This window comes from Passer domesticus, chromosome 5 (genome assembly GCF_036417665.1).
Source record: "Passer domesticus isolate bPasDom1 chromosome 5, bPasDom1.hap1, whole genome shotgun sequence".
NCBI classification, from domain to species: Eukaryota; Metazoa; Chordata; class Aves; order Passeriformes; family Passeridae; genus Passer; species Passer domesticus.
Window position 1 is genome coordinate 72580397 of NC_087478.1, and position 26165 is coordinate 72606561.

The following is a 26165-nucleotide window of genomic DNA, read 5'->3' on the forward strand; positions in this document are numbered from 1 at the left end:
ATAAGGAAGAAAGTTAAGGCAGTTCAGTGGAAGACCAGCGTAGCTAAACTGCCAGTTCTTCATGGCTCCTGATGAGTTGTTTTTTTACAGATTGGAAAGTAGGTCAGATTTCCAAGAAAAAGGATAAAAAAATAGCATATAGTGGCAATAAAATCAGAACTAGTGAGGCACAAAATGATATAGAAGTATCCAGGTATGTAACATGTTGTAAGAATTCATTTTCATACTACATGCACTGTAGTAATGAAAGAAGGACTGAAAGGAAAGGTCAGAGGATAAAAGGGATCAACAGATGGCATTGGGGTGGCAAAATCATTGGTTTATTTGGGTCTCTCCCAGTAAAATGGATACAGTTTCTACTGTTAACATGGGGAACTGTGTTGCTGCTGAAGTATCCAGAAGATCTCACAAGCACAAATGAATGTCTCTGTACCTCCTGGTAACCAGAGAAGTGTAGACCTTCTGCCCACATCCACCAATCTTAGGGTGGTTTTTCTGGAGGACATTGCTGTACAATGCCTGAAACGTGTTTTGGAACAGTCCACTGTTGGAAAGGAAAGGAGGAGCACAGGATGTCTTCTTTGAAGAATTGTTCTGAAATTTTTTAAATGATTTAGATATTGGCACTGAGTATGCTAACAATTTATGTAGAAAGCTGGTAAGGATGAAAAAGGCTATGAAAGAAAGGGCTAAAACTCGAGGTGGTGTTATTCAGTTGCACAAATAATCTTGAAGGGAATGGTCATAGTTCAAAGAGACAGGTTCTACATATGACTCTGGGGAGAAACCAGCTTTAAGGAGAAAGGCCGGGGAATAATTTCCTAGGGAGTGATTGTTCAGAAAGAAGTCTGAAAGTTGAAGGGAACCACAAACCAGTTCATAAGTACAGTGTAATATTCCAGGGTGAATAGAGCTTGCAGAATGTCCTGGGGCGGGGGGGAATCCTTTCTTGCCTGGAGTACCTTGTTGGGCCAGAGGGACTGTACCTTAAGAAAGAAGTAAATCAGCAAGACTATGCAGAGGAACAGTACCAACACTGAGAAGACAGTCCTAGGTAGCATAACTGATAAGTGTGTATTGAGTGAAATGGTGTTATGTGGAGTAGATGACTGCAATATGCCTGGACAGCACAAAGACCCAAGTTTCAGCAAGAATGAGAGAGATTGTGATACCACAGTAAAAGTAGTGCAGCACTCAAAGAGTTTGAGTGGGGAGGTTATTGAATCTCTGTTATTGGAGATCTTCAGGAACAATTAGGAAACATCTTCTGACATAGTATAAGATACAGTATTTTGTGCTGTAAGGCTGGACATCTTCTGATTCTTCTTCCAGTCAGAAGTGTGTTGTTTTCTGATGTGCTTTCTCTTTTGTCTTTTATATCCTTTTACTCCTTGGTGAATACCACTGTTTTCTAGACAAGAATTTCTTAGATGGCAGGGAAGATTTAGTACATTCACAGTAGTCATTTTGGTACAGAACTTCATGGAATAGTGCTTTAAGCTACTATATTTGACTAACTGCTGCAGCTGTAGGAGTCACAGGCCATGACTTCTTAGTGAGTGTGTTCCTTACAGAGTAAGGACTGGGACTTGCTTTATAATCGACATATTTTCTGAAGACTTTTAAAATGCATGTAACAGTCTGACATACCAGCTGTCACCAGAAATTGTGTCCCCCACCAACACCAGCATGCTGTGCGTTGGCACTCATGTCACACGGAGAGGGAGTGTTGACAAGTCCTCTTGCCAGTCACCTTAGAAAGATAGGGAAGAAGCCAGGGTTCAGTGAAGGCGATCTCAGGAGAACACCAGGAACATCAGAACCAGAGCAGTCTGAGAGAGGAGTTGGTCCAGGACTTTTGAAGCTCAAGAAAAAATGAGTGCAGCAAAAGAGAAATTTTCTCCAGCCTCATCCGTGTTTAGCATGGTGTTTGGGACTGATTTGAACTTCTCTTCGTGGGACAGCAGTGCAATGCCATTCCTGAACAGTCTTCCCAAATTCCAGAGTCTTGAGTAGCTATAGTTTCATTTGTGTTAAAATTGAATTATGTTTTCTTTCAACTTAGAAGCCGAACTTGATATCCAAGCCAATGCTTGATAGCATCCTTTGTCTTCGTGATGACAGATGGAAGTATGTGCGGAGCCTCCTGACCCCAGCCTTCAGCGATACCAAACTGAAAGAGGTAAGGTGTAGACATTGCTGCTTTCATAATTTAGAAGACTTGTGCAGGCATCTGCTTTATGTAGGTCCATATTAAGGATAGGTAAAACCTGCTACTTTGTGCCACTTTATTTAGACCTGAAGAGCACATGCTGCAGAGCTTCCATATGGCATGGTTCAGATCATAGACTAGTGAAAATCCAAATAACTCATCTGAGGATATGATTCTTTGTCTTCTTCTCTTTAAGTCAGTTTGTCCAGGAAGGTGTAGCATACTCAAGAATGACCCTGACCCCTTCCTCTCCTTTGCCCTATTAGGAGTAAGCTTAACTCCAGGAAAGGTTATTGCTCCCAGTTGGAACATAGCTTTTCTTGATGTACAGAGTCAGCAACTCTCATGTTAACACAGGAACTGCTGTCAGTCTATTTTCATTTCTCCATCTCCTTCCCTTTCCCTCCTTTTATTCTTTAATCCTTTCATATAATAAAATAAGTCACTGGAACAGAATGTCATTGCCAGATAAATACCTCTGACTGAAAATAAATGTCTCTGTGCTGACCTGCTGCTAATTTCCTATAAATGTATCAGCATTTGCTCAGCCATGGGAACCCATTACCCAGTAACAAAGTCCTGTTCCAGTGATACGATATCTCTTAATTAAATGTATATAGATGATTGACTGGCTAAAGTCTTCTTTCAAGGAGAACTACAAAAAACAACCCCCCAACCAAAAAAAAAAAAAAAAAAAAAATCACCACTTCCTTTTTATGTTTTATTCTGAAAGGGAATCATGCCTCACTCTGGTGCCCAGTCCTGGGTTGTAAAATTTTCCACTGGGCAGACGCTTGTGTTGTTTTGACATGCCGCTGTCGAAATCCACAGTAACATCTAAATGTGTCTGGCTCTCCCGGCTCCATAGACAGCGGTCGCCTAGCAACGCCGGCTGTCACCTCCTTATTATGGTAAATTCTAATTGGCCGCGAGCCTGGCGGAGATGCTGATTAATCACGACTGACAATGCCATTGGTTATGCGCCCTGACATTTGCTCTGTCACCAACTCCATCACGAAATTTCAGCAAGGCAAGGGTGTTTAAATATGCAAGCGATTAGTTGCACATGGCGTGGTGGGGAGAGGAGAGTTTTGCATTTTGCTGGCGGAAATTAATCCTGCCTTACTGCGGGTCATCGGCTCTTTGCTCGTGGACTAACAAAAGATAACGCCGCACTCCCCTCAATTTGTGGAGAGCAACCTCTGCCGGCACCTGCCAGGCAGGCTTGGCTGAGGAGCGCGGTGAGGGCAGGAGAGTGGAGCCTCAGGGATCCTGCTTTGGGACTGGGCATGCACGGCTTTGCAGGGTCTGGCTGATCCAACTGGGCTGGGAGGAGAAGTCGTGGCGCTCCCTTTGGTGGAGGTGGACTGCAGGAATAATGGCAGGAGGTAAAATGGAGGTCTGGCCAGTGCCTGGTAGCTGTCTTGCATGCAAAGATTGAGATATTTATTTTTAGCCCGATAATCAGCTTTGCCCATGCTGCCTCTTCCAAGCTCTGTGGGAAGGCATGTGACTCTGCATGGGCTTAGGGTGACCTGGAAATTGTCACTTTCTCCTCCCATTCAACAGCAAGTGGGAAAAAGAGGAGTGGGTCAGGTCTCTCTGAAAGGTTCAGCTTTGCTTTTCTCCCCCACGCCTTCCTCAGAAGTCTGTCCATCCCTACACAGACAGACACTTGCAGTAAGCCTGTGAGAGATTAGGAACCTCTGTTGAACGGATGTGCTTCTCAGCCTTGCATTTCATTTTCTACCCAAATATGTTAGCAATACTAGGATTTGAGGTTAATGCAACTTAAGTCCTTGCCCATGTGCTTTTTCTGCTGTTGCTTAATTTAGAAGCCATACCGACACTTCACAAAGGAAATCAATGCTCATTAATTATGATCTCACTTTTTAACTCTCCCATATTTGGTACTCTCTCAGAACCTCTACAGCAGCATGGAAACAAAAATACCATGTTCTGGTATTGGCCATACTACAGAGTATCCAGCATTATCTGCATGACATCCTGTTTATAATAAACCCTTCCTCTCTGCTTTGAATTACAAACACAAATTTGGTACTAATTTATTGCATAAGAACCTAGATATGCTATTTTATACATATTTATAAATATTTCTAGGACATTCCTTATTTCTCCTTCCAAGATATCAATTCCTTTGACAAAATCCCACACCAAAGTCTTCCACTCTGTTCAATCTGGATGACTGCCTTAGTTTTGTTCCTCTATGCAGACTCCACAGTGACACTGCAGAGACTGCAGACCTCATGAGTGTCTTTGGAGAGTGGTTCCCCTTGAATGCTGCAGCCCCTAGTGCCACTCCAAACATGGGCTTGTCTGTCTTGGATGATCTAAAAGAATTGGGAGCTGTTAGCCTGTGACAGAGCAACAAATGTTAACAACTCCTTGTGCTCCCCATAACAATCACTTCAGATGAAAGATGCACCACGGGACAGAGGGTTCAGAGACACAGGTTCCTGATATCTCTGTTTCAGAAACTCAAGAAAGGACAGTTTCAGGGCTAGCACGAATGAGAAGTGAGAAGCCATTTTGGCCTGGCTGCTGGAGGACAAGGCTCAAGACAGAGCTAATGTGTGTTGCTAAGATTTAACCTGCAGTGCTCCACAGAGGCACCTGGGGCTGCGGGCAGAGGCGAGCTTTGCCCTTGTCACATCAGAGAAGCAGTGTAATGTCACTGAGAAGTTCACTGAGCTTGAGGAATTTCCCTGTAGTATGGCAAATATCTCCAACAGCCAGCCAGCAAATGAGGAAGAGTTGATTCCAGAAATTTTGAATTTTTTCAAAGTTACAGGAAATGAACTGAAACAGAGGTTATAGAGTTGTTGGGTAGCCAATATAGTGATTTCTGTGTGTCTGCAGAGAGTTGTTTTAGTAACATTATCCAAGAGTTTCTGACATCTTCTCCAGCTTTCTCTTTTCTCAATTTGTCTTTAAAAGCTGTGCACCGTTTCACTGTTGCTTTTATGGATTTCTGTGTGTTGGGTGCTCTCCCTTTTTAATTCTCTTTTTCTATCAAGTATGTAAGGATTACTAAAGGAGTCCACTCCAGCTGAAAGAAGATTTGGCTGGATAGCATTGAACACAAATACTATATTCACTATGGTGAATAAAGCAATAGACTCACAAGCTTGATCCTGCAGTAAGATTGGGGAGCACCCATGTGAGATGCTACTGGAGTTGGTAGCAGATGTAATGATAAGCTCTTTCCAGTAAGACCCCTGAATGAACCCCATAGTGCCATTGCTGTGGGAGCACTAAGAATGAGAAATGAGAGACAGGAGGCAGGAAAGCCAAGAAATGTCACTTCCAGCTCTGCCATTGACTGCCTGTGGGTGATCTGAGAGAAGCTACTTAAATTCTCTGCACATGAAACAACTTCTGTCTGTTAAGTGGGAACAACACCAGTCACTGAAAGTTGATCCAAGATCTAATTCATTTGGAATTGGTGAATTATAAAATCTAGAGTCTCTAAGTAATAGTAACATTTCCCAGTGTTACTGTCATGCTCTCCTCAGCTGTTATGTATTGAAACAAGCTGACATGTTAGTGATCTTGCTGTACCAACCTTGATTCCCTATTTAGTATTTCTTATTTTGTTCCTCTTCTTTTTGCTATGGTGCCTATGATGATCCTGCAGTTTTGGACCACTTGTCCGACTTGATAAATAGCTTTACTCTCTTTTACAGCCAACACCAGCAGAAAACCTATTGATTTTTATTTATTTTGATGGTGCTGCAGTAGTCTTGTCATCTCCTATCAGTATGCCAGGGATCCTTTCCTCCATTAACAAACCATTTAAACAAAACAGAATACAAAAATTAAAGAAGAGAGCACAGCTTAATGTAGCATTGTCCTAAATAACCTGTGGACTTTGTGTTGAGGCATTTCTTTCAAACAAAGGGAGACATAAAGCAGAACTTGTAATAACATGGCAGAACAGTGCAGAAAAATCCTCTAGTGTCACTCTCTGGTGTGTAGATCTTTCATATCCCACTAGGACATAAGATCTGACAGTCCAACCATTAAGGCTTCCTTGATTTGCTGTTAGTCTGTGCACATTGGTCAAAGGCATTTTGGGAGTGTCGGGAAACTGCTGTCACTGCTGGACAAAGCAAGTGTGTTCACAAAAGGAAAAGCAAATCACTAATGTAAAAACTGGTACGTGAAATGTGCATAAACTTGAGATACAGGCCAGTATCTTGTTGAGCTGCTCATTTTGGTAAGTTGTGCCCAGGAATAGCACAGCTGCACTCTCAAGTGATGGAAACAAATCCTCTCACAAAACATCTTTCTGACACTCTGCTCTTTTTTCTGGTTTTATTCAGGGACTTGAAATCTGGAAGAGAAGCAATTCTTGTGTTAGGGATGTATTCTTTCCCCTTCTCCCTCCTTTCTGTTTCATAACATTTGTGGGACAAGAGGCTCAACATGACTTCTGCTTGCTGTCTGTGAACAGTAAAGTCTCCAATGTGTCTGCCTACAGTGAATATGATCCAGCCTTCTAGCTTTTAGTTTGGATGCTAATAATAAGGGGAATAATAATACCGATGAATACTGAGGGCCACATCTAACTAGAGGAATGTGACTCTGATGCCTTTGAATAGTGCAAAGATCCACATGCACTGTGCATATGCAGAATCAGAAGCTAATTGTTGTTATGTGCCAAATAGCATATTGGCAGGATTTATACAGCAAAGCCCCTGGCATCATGAAAACCCTAACCCAAAATGCTCTTCTTTGGCAGAAAGAAAGAAATTTGGACTCTGGGCTACTCTTGCTATTAGATAACTGTCAGATCAAATATTTACAGGGACCATATTGTTTAGATTTTTCTTCATCCTGTTACTCTCAGCCAATCTGAACACAAAGCAGCTGGGGTTTATTTACCCACCAAGAACTGAATCTCAGGCAGGTTATGCAGGTTTTGTGTTCTGACTGGCAAATCAGAATGTATGGGAAGTAACTGATACCCAAGGCAGTGTAGATCAACATGTCAAGTTTCTATGCTTGGTATAGTTCCTCTCCCCTGACACTACTTTATTTTGTTTAACAACCGGACAAAGATTTTGAGGTGTTACGAGACTTGAGAATGTTTCAGTCTGTGGTCTTTGTAGTTTGCAATCTTGCACTAATTTATGTCCCCCAGGGGAATAAAAAACCCAAACCCAGCCTAGGATTCCAGAGTAGATATCCCCTGTAGCTTTCATATACAAATAATTGTCTTATTGACATGAATCTGTTATTATCATGCTAACAGTAAATCAAATCCATGTGACCCCCTCCCTGTTTTCCCAGTTAGATTCACTAATAAAAATACCTCATGGCTAGGAAAGAATTGCAACAGTATTTCTAAAGGCTGGTGGAATGTGCAAAGTGCAGAGGTGCTGTGGGATGCCCTGGCCAGACGTACGTGCCCCTGATGTCTCTGCCAGCTGTTGAAAAGTGATAGGAACCAGCTGGCTGGTTACAGATCTGGTGATGTGATAAAGAATAAGAGAGAAAATAAGGCAATAAAAGGAAAATCTGAAATGATCACCATCTGTTTCAGAAACATCATACCTGTTAAAAAACTGATTTTCATTTTGTTCTCGTTGGCTGGTTCAGTTCACTGGGGGGGCCTAGACCCAGAGATTATGAAGTATTTCACCTTGGTTCAATCTGTTGAACAGAGATGTATTAATTTGGTTGAAGCTTCTTTTGAGAAGAATCATGCTGCAGGGGACCTTCTTTGGAAAGCCAATAGGTGAAGAAGGCTGCCACATAACTGCAGTGTGCACCTCCCAAAAGTTAACAGCCACTTTTACCAAACACTAATCTGGCACCAGAGTTGTCTTGTGAGACTGTGGCAGAGCCCAAATCCACATGGCTTTGCAATGTAATTTCTCTCATATAGGCATAGGACCTCGAGAGCAGCTAGACACATTCTTGAGTCAGACTTCTGCCTCTGGAAAACATATTGGATGCTCCCGCGCTGGCCTTTTGACTGCGTGTAGTCTTGCCCATGTGTTAAGATGGCAGAGTGCCTGTGCACAAAGTGTTATGCCAGTTTCACAGAGGTAGAAGTGCCAAGCAAAATGGACTTGGCTGGGCAGGCTGCATAGCTCTCAGAGTGTGCTGCGAGGCTGCAGTAAGTCTTTTTTGGTAACCAGAATGTCAGAGGAGTGGGATAAGTCTGTTCTCATGTTTGTTGACATCCGTATGCTGAAGGAGGTAGTTCAGGAAGGAAAGACAAGTTTCTGTGTGTACATTGCTGATGCTTGTACACATAGTTGTTGAGGCAAGACTCTGATATTAAGTTGTAGGCTGCTCTTGGTAGTCTATATGGGAAAGAGCTTTAGGATAGAATTCCTTTTGCTTCATGGCTGGATTGCTGCTAACCCCTTCCTCTGTCCCCCCATTTGGTGTAATCAGGGAAGTGTCTGATTCCTCATATGCAGGAAGCTAAAGAGACAGAAAGTGAGACTTTAATGAGGCCGTGATGTTTGCCTGTGCTATGGTTTCCATGAAGCCCTAAAGAAGAGAGTATTGCCCTGTTGGCTACAGCCAAGATGTGGTTAAATCTACCTGACCAGCATGTGTCAGTGACTGGAAAGAACCCTTAGATGAATAAATTCACATAAATGTCCATTTAATGGCATCACCACTTGAGAAAAACCTTTCCTCCTGTACCAATAGCAGTTTGCCCTCAGCAGCTTGTAGTGGTATCCAGAGTAGTTTTCTAGTTACAGGTTAAGTCCCTCAAACTGAGAGATGGCAGGATAGAACTGATGCCAATGCCTTTACAGGACTTTGAAAAGCATTATGCCTTCTGCCCTGGAGCATATGTAACCTAAATGCAATGCAGTGCAAATAAAGAGCATGATAAATCATTGTTTGGGATGATTAAACAGCGAGGGGGACATTTTTGCCTGACAGGTCTCTGCGTATGTAGCCACAGTGGGGCAAGGACCATTGGTCAGGTAGGTGACACAGCATTTAGGCCCAGAGCTGGAGAAGGGCATGACTGTCATGTGTAGGTTTATTTTGAGCAGAAAGTGCCAACATTTCATCTTAACTATGCATAAGTGCCTAGCAACACCTGCAGAGGAACCTGAGAGCTCTATCCCATAAATCAGATAAAAATAATTAAAACGAAATTTTTTGGGGTGTTTTTTTCTTAACATTTTAATGCCTTTTCACAATTCAATATGTTCCTTTCCAGATGACACCACTGATAAACCAGACCTGTGACATCCTGCTGTGTAACTTGAAAGTCTATGCAGATTCCGGGAAAGGTTTTGATATCCAAAGGTATGTTCTACATGCCAAAAATTAGTAGCAGATTATTTAAAAAAGGGGGAAAAAAAGGTCAATAGCAGCAGTTATTCAAAATTCACACTTACTGTAGAAAAGATTTTTTTTTTTTCCTCCCTCACTTTAAAAAATGGAGATCATAGTTTAATGGAGGGTGTGTCTGATAAAAGCCTTTTCTTCCTGGGACAGCCATTGCATACTTGAAAAGTAATTTTGGTAAAGCATCTAATGTATTTCTGGCAGTTATTTAATAAAGTTTTAACAGCTGGAAGGACAAAGGAAGGCTGTATCAGTCCCTGTCCAGTCTGTTCTCTGCAGGCTGCCAATAATGTACAAATATAGGAATTGGTCTAGTATAAAATATATCTAGTCCATCACTCTTTTGCCTTTTTTTTTTTTTTAAATGAGGTTTTTTTGAGCACTTAATTATTCTTACCACATTCTTCATAACCCCCTCTCATTGCATGCTAGCTTTTGGGGAAGCAACAGGATCAGTACTCCAGATAAAAATGCACGATTGATTTATCAAATGACATTTTAATATTTTCTGTATTGTACTTTCTCTCATTTGTTATGCATTTAATATCCGATTATCTTTTCTGTTGCTCTTGCATCAGAGGCCTTCACTGAACTGTTCACCACACTGTCTAGTTCCTTCTTTGAGTAGTTGCATTTTCTCTAAGATCCTGGGTAGTAGTTCAAATGCATTCTTTCTAACAGGCACTATTTTTGCTTCATTTTGCTTACACTTCATTTGCTGGGTTGGTCAGTGCCCTCTGAAGTTCTTAATGATTTTCCCAAACTGAAGCAGCACAAATAATATTGTTTCATCAGAAGAAATGGATATTTAGCCACAATTTATGAATCTTTTCTCAAGTACACGTGCACATGCAAGTATGTGTGTGTGTGTATGCACAGAGATCTCTCTAATAAACAGCTGAAGAGATGCTGTGAAACCTTAAAATACATTATACTTAGCCTAGTGCTGTGATGAAAATTGACCTTTTCAGTCCTTCCAGTCTTTTCCATTTTTCCATTTGTCCTTTGTCTTTGAGTGGTCTTTTAGCTATTGATCCATTATTGGGTTTCACCTCTCAAGAGACACTTTGGAAAAGACCCTTTGAAAGTATAAATGAATGATGTTGACTGTCTCGGAATATGATATTTCCAGTTGTTTTACCATACTACCATTTCAGCAGGTTTGACGTATTTATAAATGTGATTCTCATTCCACTGCAGTTTTACAGAATTGCCTTGGGAGCTGTTTTTTTGGATTAAAAGACCTATCTGTAACCTCCTATGACCTTAGTTGTCTTTAGCTGTTTTGTGTTTTGCCAACAAATCAAAATTTAGTTTTTAAGGTTGTTTTATTTTTCAGTACCTTGGAGAGGTAGATGATTGAGTCCTTCTGAAATTATTGTTTTATAGCAATGTCCCCCCCTTTTAACATTTTAACTTTCTAATGGTGCTTTTTATGTGTATGTATGTATAAGAGTTGAAGACAAAAATAAGTGAGTTTTGCATTATTGTCATTATCTTTCAAATCTTCTCTGGTGTGATCAGAGAAGATTGTCGTTTAGAAATACTGATTCGCATAATATATGCAGGATATAATGGGCCTGGCTCCTGTTCTTCCCTTCATACATGCTCACTCAGATTGAAACACCAGATATTGATATTAGCCTTTCGTAAGTATGGAAGTATAGACATTGCTTACTTCACCACAGATCAGAAGAACCAAATTCCAAGGATATTTCACATTCTCAGTCCACCCATCTCAAAACTTAATAGAGCTGCTAAAGCCTACTAGGAAAATAAAGATGGTAAGACAACTGGATAGATGGTGAGATGTGCAGGGAGGCATTTAGTAAGTGCTGATGTTTCTAGATCATGGTCCACAGATCATTTGGAGTTCTCAAAGCACTGGCACCTCCTCTGCACAGATACAGGTTTCACATGGTGTCAGTTTCTCTTGGTTTTGTCCACAGAGTTACATTACAAAGGAGGTATGAAGAAGAAGAAGAAGGAAATCCTTAAGGATCTTAATTTTATCTGAGGACCCCTTGTCTCTGAGAGTTTAGACTGGACTGGAAATAAGTGTGGTTTTTGCAGTTAAAAATGAGAAAGGAGTGATCGCATTTATTAGGGTGCATACTAAGAAAATGTTTATGCATCTCTGATGTGTTACATTTGATTTCTAGATCATAACAAATTAAATTGTTTTTAATAAAATTTTAGTGGAACTACTGAGCTGTATGAAAATATGTTCACTTTGTAGGTGTGGAAAAAGTGATCATTACCAAGCATCACCATTTGTCAGAATGATGGAAACATCTCTTGTTGGCAAAGCTCAAATCTAAAAACAAAAGGAAACTCAGTGGCAAAAAATTAATGCTGTGTGATGTTCATAGAAGAAGGATATTAATGGATATTTGATTTGTAGATAATAATTTGTCATTCTTCAATTAAATGCAGGTGTTACAACTGCTTTACCTTGGATGTCGTTGGTAGCGTAGCTTTTGGAACTGAGGTGGATTCTCAGAAGAATCCTGATGACCCCTTTGTTAAGAATTGCAGAACATTCTTTGAAATGTCTTTGTTTAAGCCTCTTCTCATTCTAATCCGTGAGTATAGTCTACATCTGTTTACTTTCTTGTGGTAATTTCATAAAAGTCATTCTAAAATTGCAAAATTGCTTCATGCTGAAGCCAGAGTAGGAATATTATAGCTGACACATTATTTCAGAGGGATTTAGAATGCAACCCACAGGCTTCTTCTACCCTTGAAATTTCCACAATATGTTCTACAGGTCTTGTCACCATTAATGAAACTTACTCCAGAAACGGAGAGTCCAGGAACACTCCTGGTTCATCTGACAGGGTGAATGCTCCAGGTTCATCTGACAGAGAAGTTTCTGGGTCCTGAGTTTCTACAGTACTTGTTTTTATACACTTCTCACTGAAACAGAGTAATTGCCCTTTGGGACCCAAGTGTAAAGTTTTTGTGCACTTGATTTGTTTAGTAGAGATTGAAATCTCACCCATTAACAACCCACTGAAGAAAAGAGGTGGAAGAGTATAAACAGGTTGTGTAAGTACTGCCAAGTCTTTTTTGAACACTGTCCACAGCCTGGTTGATGGCTCTGAAGGATAAAGATCACAAGTGTCCTGAAGAGAATGCATTTACTTTAGATTAATAGCTAGGCAATGCAAGAGTGGGGTATAAAACCATGTAGTTCTAGGGCATGAAAGCTTAGGCTTCATGGTGGTGATGATCTTGATAATTCAAGAGCACTAAGAATCACAGCTGAGGAAGCCACAGCATAATCAAGGTTTTTGAGGTTTTATCATCTTGTTATCTAGACCTGCACACAGTAATATCAGGTGGCACAGTGGCAAAGTTTCCTGTGCCCATCTGATCCTGCTGGCATTACAGATTGCACCTGTACTCTCAGCAAAACAACTGTTTCCTTCTGGAGTTGTGTATCCAAATTGCCCTGGGGTTAGTGTTTAACCTGATTGCAAAATGTGATTTGTCACCAATTTCTTAAGGGACAGAAAGGTGCCCCTATACATCTAAGAGCAGTGTGTCCTTCATTAAAGAAAAGTTTCTGTAGTGTTTGGAGTTGAATTCCTTGATTCATCTCTTTCTGCTCATTCATTAATGTGGTGAGAGTTTCCACAATGTAGTTGCCCTGTTGGCAGGACAGGTTTTTTCCAATGATTGATTTGTTAGTCTTAAGTTGTTCATAAGTTAATGAGGAGTTTATTAGAATATAAGACTTCACTCAGTTTTTTAGGTTGTGACTATAAAAGTACGGACTGGAGAGCATCCTTTTGATAATATCCCACTTCCTGAGTCTGTGGCCTGTTTAGAGAAGCAAAATAAATAGAATCACACAATAGTCTGTGTTGGAAGAGACCTTAAAAATTCATCTAGTCCATTACCCTGTAATGAGCAGGGATGTCTTCAAGCAGGTCAGTTTGCTCAGAACCCCGTCCATCCTCACCCTGAATGTTTCCAGGGATGGGGCATCTACCACCTCTCTGGGCAACCTGTGCCCCTGTTTGACAAGCTTAATTGTAAATAACTTCTTCCTTATATCTAATCTGAATTTGCTCTCTTTTAGTTTTGTCCTGTTGCAAGAGGCCCTGCTAAAGAGCCCCATCCTTTATATAGGTCCCTAATGCTGGAGAGCTGTAAGCAGGAATGAAAAATACCCAATTTCACATGTTGATGCCATGAGCTGCTAGGCCAGTTCAAGATCCCCCACTTTCCCTATGTAATTGTCTGGGCAGGTAGGGGAATAATGCTCCCCTTTATTGTAGTGGCTTTGTGACACCAAAAATCTGAACCAAAGTCCTGAGGCATTGTGGAAACAAGCTTGGAAGGCATCTGTCTGGAAAGGGAATCCTGGCCAGCAGGACATCACCAAAAGGGAATCCTCTTTTTCTTCCACCCTCACAGGTTGCTAAAGGGAGAGGAAGAGAGGAAAAATCAGTTTTCTTAAAAGGAACACATCCCACTTGATAAGTTTTATAATATTAAGGAAGAGTAAGTGGGACTATTATATATGCTCACAGACTGATTCAATGTTTTCTTCTTTAAAATCTCACAGTTTCTTTCCCATCCATAATGATCCCATTGCTACGCATTTTTCCCAACAAGAAACAAAAGGAACTTAATGAATTCTTTATCCAAACCGTAAAAAATGCAATTGTCTACAGACACCAGCAAGATGCAACTCAGGTAAGGCTATTTCAGTGATAAATGTATAGATAAGCAAATGTTTTCAGGAAAAACTGGAAGTGGCATAAGCCTCTGTTTGAAAAACGAACACAATCTCTCTGAACATTCAAAGTGTTTTAGTGAAGATTTGATTAATTTTTGGCTTTGTGTACCATCAGGCAGAATTGTTAACACATTCCAAAATTGCTTCTCATAGTGTTTCTCTTCAAGTAAGGATGAAGAAAAGTTGCTTCTAGGATGACTGCTCAGCCCAGTTTCTAGACCCAGAAGGAAGGATTCAGACTGTGGAATTTTTCTCTCATCCTAAAGCCATATGTCATGTCTATACTACTTTTCCTCAAGGACCAGAGGGGAAAAAAGCCCCCACTGAGTGTTTCAACCCAGTCTCTCCCTAAGAACTGAAGCAGGTTTCACAGAGCCCTGTGCCAGTTCCTGCTGCTCTGGGACATGGGAAGAATCTGGATGTCCGGTTAGAGCAGTCACTTGAGCTGAGATGGCTAAAAAGAGAGGTAGTAAATACCTCCTGAAGTGTGCAAACAAATGGCTGCCCATTGTTAGTAAATAATTTGTTACCTCTTTTTTTGCACATAAGGCACTCAGAGGAGTTTTTTTGTGGTTTTTTTTTTAGTCACTCTTGTTTTATGAAGTATGTGAAGGCACATACACTTTAATGAAAGTCTCTCTATTTTTGATATATGAAGCATTTGGAACATAGACCTGTGCTTTGGCTCTATGATACAAGAGTTTGTTTTGGACAAAAGAAGAACAAGCATGAAAGGAAATAAAATTCCAAGATTTCTTCTAATTTCATTTATTTTTCCTTGATTTTCCTTTTTTTCCATTAAGTTTCAATTCATTTCATTCCTTGACTTGTCATTTCATTCCTTTCATAAAATGAAATCCCAAGATTTCATTTAATTTAATTTTGTTACATTTGATATAATTTCATTTTTTAATTTCATTTTTTTCATTTCATTTCATTCTTTGATTTGGCATGTCATTTCCTTTCACAAAATGAAAGCTCATTTCGTGAAAGGAAAGGAAATCTCAAGATTCCATCTAATTCCATTTTGGTATGTTTCCTTTAATTTCTTTAAATTTAACTTCATTTCATTTCAATTAATTCCATTGAATTTAATTTAATTTCATTCCTTGACTTTTCATTTCATTTTCATTCATGACATGAAATCCCAAGATTTCATTTAATGTCTTTGTTTGATTTAATTTATTTTCCTTTTTTATTTTTTATAAAATTTCATTTCCCTTTATCCCATGTTTTGTTTAATTTATTTTTATTATTTGATTTTTCATTTTATTTCATAAAATGAATTTTCATTCCATGAAAGGATATGAAATCTCAAGATTTCATTTCTTTAGGTTTCCTTTCACTTATTTTCATATTTTTTCATTTAATTTTTTTGCATTCCACTTAATTTCTTTTTATCCTGAAGTTTCATTTCATTTCTCTTCCTGGAGGAATATGGATGTGTAGTGAGAAACAAAGAATATCAGTGAAAATTCCATTTTTGAGGTAACTGAAACAAATTTTTGCATAACAATTGGCGCGAAACTCACAACATCCACATGAAGGAAGCTGTCAATATTGAGGTGTAAGAGATGCCTCTTGCCTCTCTGAGATGAAGAGTAATGCTGATGGAGTAACAGCACAGGTGAGAATGGATCCTCCCAACTTATTCTCACAGCTTCACCCCACAGCTGCCACTTTTCAGGATAAAATGGATTTTAGTTTACCCTACATTACTTCCAGAACACATTTAAAAAATGAAATTTATATTCAAATATATTGCTGCCCTTTGACTTTTTCTGCAGTGATGTCTCACATCTACATTTGTTGCAGTTTATCACTACATGCTGCTTGCTGCTCCTTTGTCAGTCTTTGTTTCTCTTTTCATCCGAAGGATGGTAAGCACCACTGACTGGCCACAAACAACTGGTGATTCATAAACATGGTTCCTGGCCCAGGCTGAGTGCTGCAGGAACATCTTCTGGCAGCGGTGATGGGAATAAGCTGCTTGCAGGCACCTCATTTCCACTGCATAGGTGCAGTGTGAACTTTTGATGGCCTACAGGTGTGGCTGTAGGTATGGACAGTTTTAAATCAAAGATTCATGCCAACAGGGTCTGCATGGGAAGTCTGTTCCGTGTGTGAATTATGAAAGGATAAAAGGGACCATGAAACAACCTAATGTGGATTAAAATGATTGCTGTATTAACTGCTGTTAATGAAATGCAGTGTGTTTCTGTGGCTGTAGCACTGAGGGGGTGGATCACAGGCTAAACCCTTTGCTCTGCTAGAGCTGGTCACTCCCTCAATCAAGGGACAGCAGAGAAAAAAACCCCAAGATTGTAGTGACAAGATCAGGAGGCAGAAATCTGCATAATACAGCCTTTTTGCAGGCTACAGTGGTTGATGGACCAGAGGCTTAAGGTTCTGTTGGAAGGGCTATTGGGAGATGCTGTAAGAGACAACACATGGCAGTAGCTGCCCAACACCAGGACAGTGTGGGGGAAAGTGCAAGGTCTGTGTTTGCCTTAGCAGTGTGTGCACAATTCCATGGCTGCCTGCAGACCTCTCTGCTCCTGGACTTCTGCTTAGTTTGCAAAATTGGCATATGGGAGCTATTTCAAGTGCTAGGAGTTAGGCTATTAGGGACAGATTTCTTAATGAAAATTAAATCTCCTTTGCAGTTCAGGATCATTATTGTTCAAAAGTGACTGGAAAGTTTGGAGCTTTCTTTTTTCCCCTTTTCACTGCCTTTCTTGTTACATGCTTTTAGAATTTTGAATGTTTTTTATGTTGGTGTCACATGAGTCTTGTTACAAATATAGGCAACTAATATTTGCCAGAGACATAAAAATGGTGTGTAAAACAGAACAAAATGCAGCTTTTTTTCAATTTAATGCAGAAATTAAATCTGTAGAGATGAGGTGTCCCAGATAGCCCTGCATGTGAATGAGAATTATGTCCTCTGTCCTAGGTCTCAAATGATGAAATGTACCCACTGAAACCAGCTGGAGTTTTGGCACTGAATTTTAATAAGGCCAAGATATAACTAGCAGCCACTGGTTCTTTGTGCCAATAATGAGAGCTATAAGCAAAGTCTTCTGGTCTCCCTGAGGTGCATTAGGCCAATGGGTATTCCTTAGTTTGCCACATTCCTAGATGTTACATTGTGTGCATCTTTTACTCCCCATTGATTTTATCACCATTAAAAATGCTTTGGGGTTCTTTTCTTGAGGGGAGGGGTTAGAAAGGATAAAAAAAGTCTTTGGAACAAACTGTAAAACAATGATAAGCTCCACGACACTGATTTAGCTGAAACTTGTCTTCCTCTCATCTACAGCTAATGTGAACAAAGAATAAAGGAAGGCCAAAAAACAATGTGACAAGCAAAGTCAGCCTGTTATCATCCCTGTTCTATCAGTAAATGAAACAATGCTTCTGAATGCCTAAAGATAATCCCTTGGGTAGATAGTAATTTTACAGCCAGGTTTAGATCTAATAATACACTTGCAGCTTATATGAGATGTGTGATGTCACTTTCTCTCATCCCCCCGGTTTGTGGTGCAGATGTAATTTTAATTATATATTATCTTTCTGTGGTCACTCGAATAATTCTAGTCCTGGATATTCCACTCATTTGGCTTACATACAAAAACATTTTAATGCCTGTACTTTAGAAATTTTAATACATTACATTTATTCATGAATTCAAATTATTGTAAAAGGCTTTTCCCACTATTTACAGAAGAGCAAATTTACCCAGCTCAGAAGAAACAGCACAAATTTAATGCACCACTTAACACCTACTTTAAAGGATCCAGCAAGGTTTAAATGTTCAAATACCTTACCCTGATTATCTGCCCAGGGTAAAATTTTTCCCTGAGGCAAAATATTTCCAAAGACAGGGCAGATAGACTATGTGTTTACTTCAATAAATAATACTTTGATAGATTTTCATTTAATAATCTGATATGCAAATTGTTTTTGTGTTAGAGCTGTTTTGATATCCCATTGTAGCTCAGTTCTTTACAAACTGGTTTCTTTTAAATTATGATGTCTAGATGAAGGAGCTTTTCATAGTGCTCAAAACTGAGACTCCTTCAACAACTGTGGGCTGAAACTAAGCCCCCTGTCAGCAGGTGAAAGTCCAGAGCTTCATTCATAATCCATAGTAATAACAACAACTGCACTGTAACAATTTAAGGCTATTGATTATTTTTGGAAAATCACAACAGACCTGTGAGAAAATCCACAATTGAAAATACGCATCCTTTAGCAAGGAGAATTTTCCTGATTTTGGCAGTCATACTGTCTGCTGTGAATGTGTAATCCGAGGCCACATAATCCCTGCCAGGCCAGTAGTGATCTGATGATGTTTCTGATGGCCATCAGCTGCTTCTTGGTGTTCTCAAGACAATTTGGAATGACAGGGTGACAAAGCACAGGGGAGTATCACCAGAACTATTCACTGGCATCTCAGTTTGCTGCTCAGTCAGTCTGGCTGGAGACTTACGGACTACTTGAGTGCTTTTAATGCAAATGCAGAGCAGACAGAAGAACAACATGAGAAGAGTGGGAGCCATGCTTCTCTTTGAGCCCTGTGGTGTAAAAAAACTGTACAGAAACTGTACAGTGCTGTCAGTCCTGGTGATGATTTGGCCTCTTTTTAATTGGTGTGGTTTTGGGATGCTCTGTAGTCTGCTGTGATAAGTATAGATCAAAAGAGGCTGTCCTCTGGTCAACAATTGCAACCTCCTCCAGTTTTCCCTGCTTTCCATCCTCATTCCTGGCCAGTCTTTTCCCTGGTAGCTACAGTCAGTGGCTTTGCTTTTCCCAGGCTGCCCATACACCTGGGCAAGCATGAGGGATTCCTAGTGAGTGGAAGTCCTTTGGTTTTTCAGCATCAGCCATGGGAGCCTAAAAAGGTCAGAAGACTGCATTTTGAGTAACTCTGAAACTAAGGTATTGCAAAGGGGGGTGGACTTCTCTTGCTGTACGGTCTGGCAAAGGAAATGTGCTATAAAGAAAAGTAACTTTTAGTATCTTTCTGGGAAATTATGGCCGGGTTAGAGTTTTAATCTCTGGTACACTGATTCCCAGGGATAAACATGCAATGATCTCCCCTAAGGGGAAGAGGGACGTGTGTGTGTGTACCTGCATTCTGGAGGATAAGCGACAATCTGAAAACCTAATTACTGTGGCACTCTGTTCTTTTCTCTTCCTCCCCCAGTAGTTCCCTGGAGTCTTTCCTTTTCATGAACTAATGAACTATTTTATTCAAGAGCTGCTTGAAATGAGTCGAGCAGAGGTAATCCTCCTGAAAAAGTCTGATCCTCTCCTTGTCAAGGGAAAACCATACAATTACAAAGAAAAGTTAGTTAAAAATTTGCTAAATACTATGTATATTCCAGGAGCTATATGTGTGTGTTTGAACTGTGTAAACACAATACAGATGTTTAAAAGTAAATATTTTTCTATGGAAACAGCAGATGGGAGGATTAAACACCTTCTAATAGTGTGCAGTATTCTTGCCTTTGTAGAAAACCAAGCAAAATTTGTGTTAGGAAGAAGATGGTGTCCATTTAAGGATACACACTATATGACAATATTAAATAATCTAATTTTATTGATTAATAAAGTCAGAAAAACAAAGGATCAGTCTGGTCCTTTTGTTTTTCTAAGTCTGTGGAGGGATGCTGTGATTCTGTTCTACTGGACTGTTCTCACAGTTTGATCATCCCATTATCCACTGCCTTTGTCAGGTGGAAGTGTGGACTTTCCAGAGAGGTAAATGCGTGTTTTAAAGATATAGAGGAAATGTGGGCTGAATATGGAGTTGAACACAATTCTGAAACCTCTATTTCTGCTGCTTTTAGTAGAAGGGTATAATTGCTCTAGAATATGTTAAAAAACTTTTGAACATTAAATCTGGTGACTGTGCTTGGGCAGCATGCAGTGATTCTGAGGAGAAAAATTTGTAGCATTATATTAAAAGGAATTTTAGTTATTCACCTTCTTTTAAAAGTCAAGACATTTGCTTGTGGTTTGTCTTCCTTCCCATATTAGAAGAAACTTTAAAAAAAATTTTTTAATTTTTCTTAATGAATGTAATGAGTTTTATAACTTTCTCAGGATTTCTGAAGCAGGTATTCAAGCACAACAAAGCCACAAAACCTTGAATAGGAATGATCTTGAAATCCCTATTAATTTTGTACACCTGTTGAAATTTCTTGATCACCCTGTTGATAACTTTCCAAGGAGGAGCTGCAGGCTTACCAAATGTGATATTTGGGTTTCAGGCCTGGGCTGAAGTGTCTGGCTGAGGTTCCTGCATCATGAAATGCAGCCGTGCAGTCTCTCTGCCCAAGAGAGATTAAGGACAGAACAAGTAACAACAGTGGTGCCTTTCTTGCCTCCCTGAGGTGTGCTGGAAGAGTTTTGCATTACTGCTGCATCTGTTCCAGTTCTACAGCTCAGAACACCTGTGAGCCCAGGACTTTATGGGCACTGTGGCCTCAAGAAATTAGCAAATGTCTGCTTGGTTACCTGCTGCCAGCAGGCACGAGCAGCTCTGCCTGCTGTTGCTGACCCTTTGCTCTAAGGCAGCGTTTTGGTGTCTCCTTGGTTGTGGCTCAGAGTGGTTCATGGGCTCTAGACAAGGAATAGACAGAAGGTATCATGTGTATATTATCTGCCCCACTCCAGCAAACTCTGCAGCAGCCCTAACAACATAATCTTGGCATCTGTGGTTCTTTCTCTGACGCCTCCACCTCTCCCCATTCCCTTTTGGTCTTTCTCAAGCACTGCAGTGTATCTCCACTTCTTCTTCAGGAGGTGACAGGAGTGATGTCCCTGTCCCATAATTCACACATGCCAGCCACCTCAGCTACATTCTGGGGCTCAAAGTGCCATCTCCATGGCTTCTTGGAGCACTGCTCACGCAGAATCACAGAGTCATTTTTATTATAAAAGGCCTTTAAGTTTGTCAAGTCCCACCCATTAAGCCAGCACTGTGAAATCCACCACTAAACCATGTCCACCAAGTGCCACATCTATATGACTTTTACATACCTGCAGGGTGAGTAATTGAACCCCTTCCCTGGGCAAGATATTCCAACAACTGACCACCCTTTTGGCAAAGAGATTTTTCCTAATATCCTATCAAAAACCTTATTTGGCACAATTTGAGGCCATTTCCTCTCATCGTATTACTTGGGGAAAAAAAGAACAACGCCCACCTTACTCCAACCTCCTTTCAGGTGGTTGTAGAGAGTGATAAAGGTCCCCCTCTGAGCTTCTTTTTCTCCAGGCTGCATAACCCCAGCTCCCTCGGCTGCTCCTCATCAAACTGGTGGTCCAGACCCTTTTCCAGTTTCAGTGCCCTTTTCTGGACAGGCTCCAGCACCTCAATGTCTTTCCTGTAATGAGATGCCCAAAACTGAATACGGCACTCGAGGTGCAGCCTCAGCAGTGCCAAGTACAGGTGATGACCGTGCTTCAGTTTGCCAGAACATGGACTTGTGCTAATGGACAGAAAGGAAATTGAAGCACCAGGGTGTTCATGGTGCTTAATCAGGTTAAGTCTTTGCATATCCACAGTTGCCAAGAATGATCTTGCAGATAGCACCAGGAACATCTGAGTACCTATACAGGAAAATCCAACTTCACTTTCTAAGAGATGTGTGGTGGAGCTCCTTCAGAGGGCCTTCAAAAAATCTGTAAGTTTGGGTCTTTCTGGGCAGAACAGAGGAGGTTCAGATGCTCTCTGTAGCACTATTAATCCACAGGAAGTCACTAAACCAACAGGATGCCTTCAGAGGTAAAAGGAGGAAGGATTTAAGTGCTTCTGTCAATAAGTTTTGTGTGTATTTTCCTCTTGTTTTCACCAGCTGTTGTAAGTGAAGATGGACATTTGGCTTTGCCAATCTACAGCATATGAGAAATATCTTTTATTGGAGAAGGGTTGGATCTTTAGCACTGAAAAAAGGCTTTGTCATCTAGAGTCAAAATAAGTAAACTCACATGTTCAGTCATTGGTAATGTCAAGGTTTTTTATGACTTTTAAGAATTGTGTTTGCATGGTAAAATCAATTTCTTAAAATACTGTTTATTGAAAATCCAGATCAAAAGATAGCTTAAGGGCTCTTCCAAATAACGTTTGCAGTAAAAATTTCTCTGGAAAACTGGAAGAGGGAAGAATTGAAAAGCAAACCTGCTTTTTAAAGGAAGCCACCCCCATCACTGAAGGAGAGATAAAAAGTCGTTTTATTTGGGTTTTTTTCCTTCTTCTGGGTGCTGGTTGTTGTGATGATATCCTATTTTTCCTCTTCTTGATACTGAAGGGCATAGACTGGTCACAGCTCTATTTTATGTGTCCAGTAAAATAAGGTGAGCAAGAGCTCATTGTGCTTTGAAGGTGGCATCCAGAGAAAACTGGCCTTTGCCACTGAGTTTTGTGGTGGTGTGATGAGCACAAGCAAAAAAACAGAGGATAAGAAAGCAAAAGAAATTAGGAGGTTGCTTCTTATAAGGGCCTGGGTATCTGCCATGTAGACTTGGCTCACCTCATCATGAATTTTTTGCTTTGCTCTCCTTTATGATCACGAAGGGACCCCGTGCTTGCTATCCAGAGTGAGGTTCAAACATTGCAAATCCTGTTTATGCCTGTGGTAATTCCCTGTAGGCAATAACGTCAGCGCTGGCCACTTGTCCCAGCCTGATCCTGTGCTAGTAATGAGTATTCGCAGCATGCATTTCAGTGTCTGATTAAATCTTTCTGAAAGGCCATCTGTTTGAGGAGGATGTGGCATTGGCTTTAATACTTTTTATACCTAGTACTCAATGCTGCTCTTTCATGACCTTAGACATAAAGTTTGTCCCCTTGGTTAGTTAGCAACTTTCCTGATACTCTTATCAGAGAAAATAATTGAACCCGGGCTGTTGCAACCTGGTGGGTCACTGTATATATTTGGGGAAATGTTCCTGGATGCTGAAGCCACAGAAATTTCACACAAGCAATGAGACTTTGTTGTGTCCAGGGCTCAGAAAAAGATCTCTGTTTTCTGGAAAGGGAGTAAAGCACATCCAGCTGCCTTTCTTTTATAGCACTCAGAGTAGAATCTGATGTGGTCATATATCTGTTGGTACATGCCAAATCAGTAAGTAATCTGGCCTTTCTGCTGCATGTTTTCATCTGTGCAAAATAGCCAGCCTAAGCAGTGTTAAATTTGTCTTTCAGGGTCATCTTTCTATAGGCTTGGAAGCACAGTTTCTCTTTGTGTTTCTGTTGGCATAAAGCAAATCTTGCCCAGCCTATCTTTTCCTGCTTCCTGTCGTTTATTTTCCTCCATGGTATGGTCTCAGCATTCAACCCTCCAGCTGAAAGGGAAAATTGTTACCCTGATTACCCTGAGTTTGTGCACATTCCCTTTCTTTTGTAACTTGTCTCTCTTACTGTTCTTTGTCTCTTCTTTATGTTACCCTTACAGTGTGCTCCCATAAGTTTCTCAGAAGATTCTACTTGAGGTCTCTGAAAGCCCTTCCTTTTTCTGCTTCATTTGTGATCTGGGTGTGGGGTTTTCAAATCAACAAGAAAAAGGGATCTTGCATTAAATTGAGTAATCTGGAGATTACTTTTCTGCACAGCAGAGCAGTGGTCTTTAATGCTAAGGTGGGATATAAGATCTAATCTTTGTTTACATGGTATTTTGTTGTTGTTTTTACTTACTCTTGATCTCAATCTGCAAGGGGCCTATTGACTGGAGCTGGGAATTTCATATATTAATTTCACCTTGCTGTTCAGAGCAATAGCATGTTTGGGTACTTTCCCACTACAAGCAGGCTTTTCTCTGACACATGTAACTAGAGCATAGCAACTAAATTCTTGAGAAAAAATCACAGATTTACTGACCTAATTGTACTAACAGAGCTTTCCCTTTCTCTGTCAGTTTTAACAATTTTAGTTTTGCCTTTCACATGTCATCCTTTCTTTTTCCCCTTTTATATGCTGTTGGTTCTTCATCTTTCCTTTCCTGAGTCACTTCCAGAACTCAAAGGGGTGTTGCAGCATTTGTGGTATTAGTGGGTGATCTTTGAATTTGTCTCTTAGTCTCTCTGTGTCTCTGTTTGCCTACAGTGACCTCTCTCAGCCCCACGCACTGCCTTCTTTTTGCAATACAGTATGACCTTTTCTGAAGCAGTTATGAAAAAGCTGTTCCATGATATTTCATTCTTGTTCAACCATCTTGTCCATCTTTTGGTGTGTTTTGATCTCTGGAGGTTTTTCTCTTGATCTGTCTCAGCTGTTGCTGTCTACTTTGCACTCCTTTGATATTTCTCCCTTTTCTCTCATGTCTACTTACCTTAGGAGATCCATACTCCTACTTATAAGAGGCACTGACAGTCCATCTTGCCAGCAGGAGAATCGTTCAAGTGGCCAGCATTTGGATGCCAAGTGCATGAAGTCACTTTTCTTTTTAACGTGGTGAAGAGTCAGTCTGACCATATCCATGCATGAAGGCACCAGCTTTGTTTGCTTGGGGCACTTTTCTTCTTGCCACCGTGTCCAGGCTGCCCCAGGGGCTGCCCCTCCCTGACTGCCCCCAGCCTTCTGGAACCAGCAGAGGCTTTTGCTAGACCCCATCCACTCATGTGGATTTTGAGGAGAATTTTTGAGGGGTTACTTATTGGAAAGGGACAGATTGTCTGTCACTGGTAACCTCGAGGAGAGGCTTGCTGAAGTGTGCCCTCAATGTCAGCTTCCACGAGGCAGGAAGCCCTGCGTGGTGTTTTCCATCTGCCTTTTGTTAAGAGCAGCCTGGATGGTGGTGGAGATTCCTCTCCCTCCTGAAAACCCACCTAGGAAATCCTGCATCTGTGGCAGACAATTCTGCCTTGCCCTGGCTTCGCAGCCTGAGAGTGTTCAGGGCTTTCTCCTCTTCCTTCACAGCATCTACCCTTCATTTTTCCCTCCTGCTGGGATAAGCAAGCTATATCTAAGGGAGACAGAGACTAAAGGGGAGCTGAGCACCTCCTTTCTCTCTTCAACAGAAATTTACACTTTTTAATAATGTAATCTCAATTAAAAACATACCAATTAAAATGGGCTTTTTAGTAGCTCTCTGGGGAGAGGGAGCTATAATTCACATTAAAATGTAAAGCTTCAGAAGCAGGAAGAGCTAGGTGCATTGCAAGTGCCCGAATATTCAGTGATTTTAATTACAGTGGAAACTTGATAAATTGCTTTGTGCCACAATCCATTATTAACAGCTTAATGAATATCACTGCTGCCTCTTTTAAACTGCTCCACGGTGAAAATGATTGTCAGTATTTCAGTTGTGAACTCTTGATTTTTTGACATGCCTGTATATTTGCCCCTTAAAGAGAGATAAGGTGGCTGAAGGTCTGCAGGCTTGGCTTTGGGGCTGGGTGAGTTCTGCTGGCTGCAGTGTCCTGGGAGAGAGAGCCAAGTGGAAAGATGGAGCTCCGGTGTTTCACCACAGCTGGGACTGGCCAGGGTTTAAATCTGCTCCATGCAGTTTAAGAGCAATGTCTTTGAGCATGCAAAGAGCCAAGGAGGGATCAGCAGATGATAAGGCTGCCTTTACACGTGCTGTTTCTCTGCATAAGGCACATCAAGGATAGAGGGCTGCGTGGGGTGTCTGCTCAGGGCTGGAGGAGAGCAGCAGTGTCACAGCCCCATGGTCAGGCATGCTGCTGCTCAGCTTATTTTGGAGCAACCAAGGTGCCAGCTGGTTTGAATTTTCCAGGTTTTAGCCAGCAAAAAGCATGGAATTAGGCAAGTCCTTTTGGAATGCTGAAATGAGACCAGGGCTTGTGCTCAGCTTTGAACAGGGATGAAACAGT

General features: G+C 40.8%; 1 protein-coding gene across 19 annotated transcripts in view; it reads left to right on the plus strand.

Annotated features, from left to right (window-relative positions):
• Positions 1–26165, plus strand: part of TBXAS1 (thromboxane A synthase 1) — a 229629-nt gene that overhangs the window by 127449 nt on the left and 76015 nt on the right. For all 19 annotated transcript variants that reach the window (XM_064420992.1, XM_064420994.1, XM_064420990.1 and 16 more), the window contains 4 exons: positions 2066–2182; positions 9435–9523; positions 12002–12150; positions 14145–14275. In XM_064420992.1, the coding sequence (XP_064277062.1) occupies positions 2066–2182; positions 9435–9523; positions 12002–12150; positions 14145–14275 (486 nt within the window). The remainder of the gene's footprint in view (positions 1–2065; positions 2183–9434; positions 9524–12001; positions 12151–14144; positions 14276–26165) is intronic.